The sequence below is a fragment of the Cynara cardunculus genome (genome assembly GCF_001531365.2).
Source record: "Cynara cardunculus var. scolymus isolate 2C chromosome LG 9, CcrdV1, whole genome shotgun sequence".
NCBI classification, from domain to species: Eukaryota; Viridiplantae; Streptophyta; class Magnoliopsida; order Asterales; family Asteraceae; genus Cynara; species Cynara cardunculus.
In genome coordinates this window covers 800,864-808,578 of record NC_037536.1, presented here as the reverse complement: position 1 = coordinate 808,578, position 7,715 = coordinate 800,864, and the positions used below count along the sequence as shown (strand labels likewise).

The 7,715-nt window shown below is 41.1% G+C and overlaps 2 protein-coding genes across 2 annotated transcripts; both read right to left on the bottom strand.

The window, feature by feature from the left end:
* Positions 1 to 3,667: 3,667 nt before the first annotated feature.
* Positions 3,668 to 5,984, bottom strand: LOC112518276. The gene is made up of 6 exons (XM_025125916.1): positions 5,657 to 5,984; positions 5,198 to 5,492; positions 4,383 to 5,077; positions 4,166 to 4,296; positions 4,020 to 4,078; positions 3,668 to 3,953 (listed from the first exon to the last, which is right to left on the bottom strand). Exons 1-6 carry the CDS (start codon positions 5,982 to 5,984, stop codon positions 3,668 to 3,670), a joined length of 1,794 nt encoding a protein of 597 aa, XP_024981684.1.
* Positions 5,985 to 6,024: 40 nt separating this feature from the next.
* On the bottom strand, positions 6,025 to 7,116 carry LOC112518274. Its single transcript, XM_025125914.1, has one exon. The coding sequence runs from the start codon at positions 7,114 to 7,116 to the stop codon at positions 6,025 to 6,027; it is 1,092 nt and encodes a 363-aa protein (XP_024981682.1).
* Between the last annotated feature and the right edge of the window lie 599 nt (positions 7,117 to 7,715).

Below are 7,715 nucleotides of genomic sequence, written 5' to 3'. Positions count from 1 at the left end.
GATCAAGTTGCCCAAAAATCCTAATCTCACAGTGGACATATTGTTGGTGCTGCTCAATCTTAAGAACTGACAACACTGTCGGATCCCAAACAATAATAATACGAGTTCCTTGATCACACAAGCTCCCATTCGAGATCCAACTCCAATTTCCAAACACTTTACCACACACATCCCCCATATGACTATGTATAACTTTGGACTCAATGATACAACATAAAGACAGATGCTTTAAATAAATAAGATCACGTACCTCCTTTTGCTTTATTAGGGAATTTAGACCCCTAATATTCCACGCTTATCATTGAGAAGTTGAAGTGGGTCTAGCCCCTTTACTATAATCCAAAGAGTGTCCCTCAGTGTCTATTATTTCCATATCATCGTCATCACTAGAGTCATCAGAAGGTAGTGGGGAAAATCTATTACTAGTAGACGTAGCAGAAACTCCACCACGCCTTGGTTTCATCGCTTGAATCACTCCTTTAACAAGTTCTGGACCCCACTTTGATCGAAATGTCACATTCGCTACATCGTCTCTTCCTCTTGGCGTTCTCCCCGCATCCACCGTACAATATTGACTTTCATCATGTTCCCTACGTTCCCCAATTGAGAGATCAGAATCAACCAACTGAACTGCTTCCTTATCCTTTTGATTTACTCCCAACGTAGACGGTTCATCAGAAACCGGCTTTATAGTACCAACTCCCACTATTGTTTCATGAAAATTAGAAGGATCTCCTGAAGAAGTGGCCTGAGCACCATTACTAGGCCCTGAACTATGTTTCGGTTTCCATTGTTTACGCTTTTTCTCTATAAACCCATCATTATGCTGCGGCTTGACAATCTCCTTTTGTTTTAGAGTACCCCCTTTCTGACAGGAATTCATATTATGGCCAAAAACTTTACATTTCAAACATTGAGACGGCACCCAATCATATTCCAAAACCACCTTTATCACATCTTCACCATCGCCCGACAGCCTAGGAATGACAACTTCAATTTGCTTCTGAATTGTACCTACGGCCCAGACATCCACCAAAACTTTAGCAAAATTAGTACGACCCCATGCTTTATCACAAGTACTAGCAGTACAAGCATCCAACCGCAAAGGGACTCCAACTGCACTAGCAATTCGGCTAATGCCCTCTCTATTAAACGCAACCAGAGGAATATTATAGAATTTAATCCATAACGGACAAGAGGTATGTTCAGGCTTTTTAAGTCCCTTTGAAGGGTCCCATATAGAGCCAAAAAGAGGCCTCCCACGAATCATGAGTGGGGACGACTCAACCACTTGATTGCAACCACCATTATCATTGAATCGAAAGAAGAAGTACCCAAGGTCATTTACCATTGCATCCATAAGCCCAAACTTACCCCAGGCATTTTTAACCGCATGCAGAACAATTGGGAAAGGAAGACGAGGTCCCAAAAAGTATCCATAAAGAACCGACTAGAAAGATTTCGCCATGTCCCTCGTAGTTTCCAAAGAAAATTCAATTCTCGGTTTCACACTTTTCTCAACCGGGTAGTACGTCAAATCATGATTAGAAGTGCCACCAACAATTTCAACAAACGACTTTTGATGGACTAAACTACTCCCACCCAAAACTGCAGGTGATATGCGCTCCCATACCGAAACCCTTTTAGTGGGACCAGAATTGTCCTTTATCCCCTTCAACGTCGCCTCCTTTTCACCTCCATGCAAATGATTCCCATGCATGTCACCAGAAACCGTATCTCCAAAAATGACCTCATCAAAATCCTTAGGAGAAGGATCCTCCAAGATTGCATTCGCAAAGTCAACCATTTTTACCACACAACAAGAAATACCTAGTTCCCCCTATCCCTAGTCAAGAAGTCGTGGTGCTGAAACCCTTAAAAAGCGTTCTCAATTAAAATAAACAAAGACCCACAAGGAGGTGCTGAATATTCAATTGAGTATCTCAATAAAGGCAACGAAGACCACAGAAACACTTGACACAGGAAATAAGAAAAACTAGATAAAACGAAACAACGACAAGGGAGCCAAAAACTATCAAAGAACCACTTCAAACGAAAAACCAAGAACGAAGAAGAGACAAAACGGCTCAAACCCCTAACAAACAAAAGCTACGGCCAAGAGAGGAACCAGAAAAGGAAATCTAGATGAGAGCAAAAGGAAACCCTAACCTGCCAAGAAGAAGACACCCTAGCAAGCAACGGGGAAACCCTAGCCGTTTCAAACCCAATACGGCCAAAAAAWGGAGAACGCAAACACTATGAAGAGGACAACCAAGAGGAAGACGCAAAACCAARCAARCAATGAACGACTAAAGGAAAACCAAACCGTGATCAAAACCACGACCCAAAAGAGAGGACGCAAACCCTAGCCGTAAGCAACAAGCAAGCAAAAACCGACGGCCAAGAAGAAACCTATTCCGTGAGCAACACACTACACGGCCTCAAACCCTAGCATGCAAAAATCGACAGCCAAGAATAAACCCTAGCCGTGAGCGAGACACTACACGGCCAAGAAGAGAAGGGACGAAAACCCTAGCCGATTCAAAACAAACACAAAGGAAAACGGATTGCCAACAATGGGGAAGAGAGAAAACCGAAAACGAAACAACAACGGAGATCGCACAAAGTAAATCGAAAACCAACCTCAAAGAAGTATACCCTAAAGCCGCCTCCAAGAGAAAACCGAAGAACCCTAAATCGTGGAACAAAACAGCCGTGGGAGGAAACACAATTGCAAACCAAGAAATAATACCAAGCAAAACGAAAATGAAGAGAAGAAACGCATAAACTTCACCAAAGAACAATCGAAATCATCATCATCAACTTCATACATTCATCACCAAGCAAACCCTAGAGAGAAAAAACTCTCCTCCATTCCATACCAATATTTGCCCATTTCTTAATCGGGTCAAAATGACACTAATTGGGTAATATTTAGTTTGATCAGACCTTTTTTTTTAAAGGAAACCAGACAAATTTATAAAACATAAAGAAGAACAACAGAACACCAAAAGTTAGACCACGACCCAACAAAGAAAAACAAAGCCCAAAGACTTGGCCAACACCACATACCAAGCCACAACAAGCCAAAATAAACAAAGCCCAACAGACTTAACCAAACAACAAAAAATAAAATAGAGGAGCATAAACCAAACTCCCCACTCCCAAAAACGAGCCATCATATCAATGAATACTTTGCACAAGCCTCCTTGATAACCAATCCACACGCATAGAGATAGCATCATCAATGACTTTAACAAGTTGCAAAGACGTGCGGCTTTCCCCAGTAAAGAGACGTTTATTTCGCTCCTGCCAAATATAGTAAACAGATGCTGCCACCGCAATCTTCTGTTTTAAATGTTGCGGACGACGATTTGAATCCAAAATTGTTTCCATAAAAAGATCCCACGTGGAAGGCATATCCGTCATAGCCATACTGAAAGGGGAAGGAATTCCCCAGGCAATTTTATAAAGACAATAAAAGCGTCACCAAAACAAAAACAGTCAGCAAGAGAAACTACGGCAACTTTGACTCACAAACCAAGTCATAAGAAGCCAAAAATGACAAAGGGAAATACACCAAAACAAAACAACACCACCCGCCAAAATACAAAAGGCAAGAAAGACCCAAAAGAACCAAAACCGAGAAGGAGCACCACCCACGAAGTCACATGTCATTGGAATTCATAATCTTCTTCCTGTTCTTCCAAGCCATTCGATGAAGAATCTGCATCTTGATTACCGCAATAACTTTATCCTCCGAATGATTGAAATTGTCGAAGAACTTCCTGTTTCGTTCCCTCCAGATATTATAAACAGTTGCCGATAAACCAAGTCTCTGAACCGTAGACCAAGATTTCCAATTTTGAACGGAACCCCTGTGAAGAATATCCTCCCAATTGTTAAGATAAGACGTTAAACCCACCTCCATTTTAATGCCTTCCCAAATACTGCTAGAATAAGAGCATTCAAAAAATAAGTGATTGTGCATTTCAATCACTAATTTACAGAACACACACTTTAAATCCGGTGGTTCATGCTTCCGCTGACTGATACGATCTTGGGTTGGCAATTTCTTCTGGCAAGCCATCCACATACAAAGAGCATGTTTTGGAATGAAAGCTTTGTTCCATACTAGTTTATACCAATRCACAACCGGATGTACCTCCTGTAAAGTCTTCCAAGCCACAGTAACCTGAAAATCACCCCGAGCACCCTTATAATCAACCCAACAGACTTTATCCTCCACTTGATTAGGAGATGGAATAAGGACATAACCTCTCGAGCATAAGGACACTGAAAAAATAAATGGAAATGGCTATCCATACACTGTCTACACAGGGAGCATTCCAGATCCGGAGGCTCATCCTTCCAAAGCATACGATCTTGAGTAAGAAGACGCCCCTGACAAGCCAGCCATAAACAGAATGCATGCTTAGGGATATGGCCAGGGAACCACACTGCTTTATGCCAAGGAACAACAGGATGATCTCCCTCTAACAAAGTACAAGTATTACTCACCAAGAAATCCGCAGCAGAATTACGATCTTCACCCCAGAGAACTTTGTCACGAACAAAATCATTCAACAAAGGTAAAGGAGAAGACAGTTCAGCAAACCGACTACTCCAATCATCCGGCCATATACCATTCCAATTCAGAAGAAGATCACGAACCGTCGTAGAAGTAGAAAAACCACAAGAATGAACAATTTGATAAGAAATAAACGCCGAAAGACGACCACAGGATAGCCAATTATCTTCCCAAGCATTTGTAGCCCTACCATCCCCAATCTGGGAAAACATAAATCGACGCAATTGACTTCGTAAGTCCAACAGTTTTCGAAAAACCCAAGACCAATAAGAGCTTTTCCGCACCATCCAGAAATGAGAAGAACGAAGATACTGACCATAAATCCAAGAAACCCACAATGAATCCCGATGCCGCACTACATCCCACACATGTTTCACCAATAAAGCACTATTCCAAATAGACAGCCTCTTAATCCCGAGGCCACCAGCATCCAAAGGACGACAAACCACATCCCAAGATAATCTACATCTACCTCTCAGATCATCCCTAGGAGCCCAAAGGAATTTCCGAAAAATAGACTCAATATCATGGATTATCCCTTATGGCAATAAGAAAACCGACATCCAATGAAGTTGAAGGGATTGCAGGACCGATATTATAAGTTGCCAACGCCCACCAAACGACAGAAACTTGGACTTCCAATTAATAATACGACCCTTTACCTTAGCAATTAACGGAGCATAATCACAAAGTTTCAACCGAGCCTGAGATAAAGGAACCCCCAAGTAGCGAACAGGAAAAGAACCAAGTTTAAAAGGGAGACACTCTAGAATGGCCTCCTTAATGTTGGAAGGCACATTTCCAAAGTAAATTTCACTTTTTTCAAGACTTGGTGCTAATCCCGAATGACATTGAAACAGAAATAGCGCCTTCTTGAGCACTTCCACCGAAAGAACATCCCCTTTAGTAAATACAAACAAATCATCCGTGAAACAAAGATGAGTCAATTCTTGCTCCTCATAACCCCGATGGTAACCAAACTTAGCAGCTTCAAGAATACATTGTTTAAGGAGCATAGAAAACCCCTCCATAACATCGTGAAAAGGTAAGGAGATAAAGGATCACCTTGTCGCAAACCCCTCCCTCCATGAAAGAAACCATAGGAATTACCATTGAGTGAAAGTGAATAGGAAGTGGTTGACACCATCTCCCTTATCCACTTTACCAGAACTGGATGGAATCCTAAGCCTTCAAGCATAACAACTAGGAAACGCCAATCCACCGTATCATAAGCCTTTTTAATATCAATTTTAAACGCACATCTAGGTGGGCCATTAGACAACTGGTACCCAGAAACAAGCTCATGAGCCATAAGAATATTATCCATAATCCTCCTACCCGGGATAAAAGCCGATTGGGCTTTATCAATTAAGGAATCCAAGGATCCCTTCATTCTATTAACAATAACTTTACTAATGCATTTGTAAAGCACATTACAACACGCTATGCCTATAATCCGTAACCCTAGAAGCATTAACAGATTTCGGGATAAGGCAAATAAGAATATGATTCAAGTTCTTGGGAAGATTACCTCGATAAAAGAAGTTGTGGACAGCAAGTGTCACATCACGACCAACAATATCCCATGCATCTTTAAAAAACTTTGAAGAAAAACCATCCGATCCTGGAGCTTTATAGTTTGCATCCGATAAAGAGAGTGTTCTCAAAAAGAGAGCATCAAGCATAGTCGGATCAGAAGAAACATTCGTCCCACCCAAAAAGTCTTTAAAATGACCAACAAAGACTTTCGGGACATCTTCACCATAGAAGTACTCACCACCACTAGAGCAAACCGAATGAATGGAGTTATAGTAGTTCCGCTCTTTGATCACTTTATGGAAGAATTTGGTATTCATATCACCTTCATTCAACCAATTAATTTTCGCTCTTTGTTTAGCCGCCCATTCCTCAACCCAACACGCATTCTGATACGCTATACGAATATGACCAAGTTCAAGACCTAATTCATCATTAGAAGGGTCTGTATCAACTTCCAGTTGAATACGATCTAATTCAGCCTTTAGAAAGGAAACACGTTGACCAAGATTACCATAAGAATTCCGAAGTTTCCGAAGAGGAGTCTTGAGGGCCTTCAAATGGGTGGTAACGCGAAACATAAAAGTACCCTCAATATGATTAGCCCATTCATCCTTAACAATTTGAAGAAAAGCCGGGTGATCGGTCAAGAAATTGTCAAATTTAAAACCATACCTCTTTTCCCGAGCGCCTCCTTTAAACGATAAGACCACCGGAGAATGATCCGAAAGACCTGAAGGGTGAATCTTTACACTAGCATCATAAAATTTAGAAGTAAACTCCGAATTAGCCATAGCCCTATCCAGTTTTCGCATAATACCACATGTAGAGTTCGGCTTTTGATTCCAGGTAAAATGAACACCAGAATGTTGAAGATCAAATAATTCAACATCCTCAACACGAAAATAGAAGTCTGACATGTCCGTATTGCGGCGAGAAGACCCACCAAACCCATCATGCAGAAATAACATAGAATTGAAATCCCCCATAACAACCCACAGATGAGAACCAATCAGTACTTTAAATTTCCTCAACCCCGACCACAATTCCCTTCTAGTATTACAAACATTAGCCCCATAAAACCATAGAAAGATAGATATAATCTTGAGTACCCCGAAGAAAAACTTTACAGTTTAGGAATTGGCTATGGGCCTCCAAGACTATAATATCTAAGGCTCTTGAATCCCATGCTACAATAATACGAGTTCCAGTCTCACACACAGCTTGATTAGACATCCAATACCATCGACCAAAAGAATGATGGCAAACACTTTCTAGAGATTCTTTAGAGACATGCGATTCTAGAATGGCACACAAACTTAACTCATTACAATGAATAAAATTTCTCACCTCTTTTTGTTTAACCGGAGAGTTGAGCCCCCGGATATTCCACGAAGCGAAATTTAACATGACAAAGAGTTTGGAACCTCCCCTTGACCCCCATTATCCTCATTCCCATTTCGTGCAGATGGATTTTTATCAGTACCAACCTGAGTATCCACTTGAGAACCCTCTTCACATAACTTTTCAAGAACACCAAATCTGTTTGAAGTTTCACCATGGTCTTTCATAACTCCCCGTCTAGGAA

Bases quoted from the DNA above. Each gene is read 5' to 3' on its own strand.
- LOC112518276 (XM_025125916.1), bottom strand. From the start codon at position 5,984: ATGAAGGGATCCTTGGATTCCTTAATTGATAAAGCCCAATCGGCTTTT. The intron at 5,493-5,656 runs GTGATCCTTTAT...TATTTACTAAAG, and splicing joins AGGGAGGGGTTTGCGACAAG to GGGATGTTCTTTCGGTGGAA. The intron at 5,078-5,197 runs GCAACTTATAAT...TTGGGCTCCTAG, and splicing joins CTGTCGTTTGGTGGGCGTTG to GGATGATCTGAGAGGTAGAT.
- LOC112518274 (XM_025125914.1), bottom strand. From the start codon at position 7,116: ATGGGGGATTTCAATTCTATGTTATTTCTGCATGATGGGTTTGGTGGG.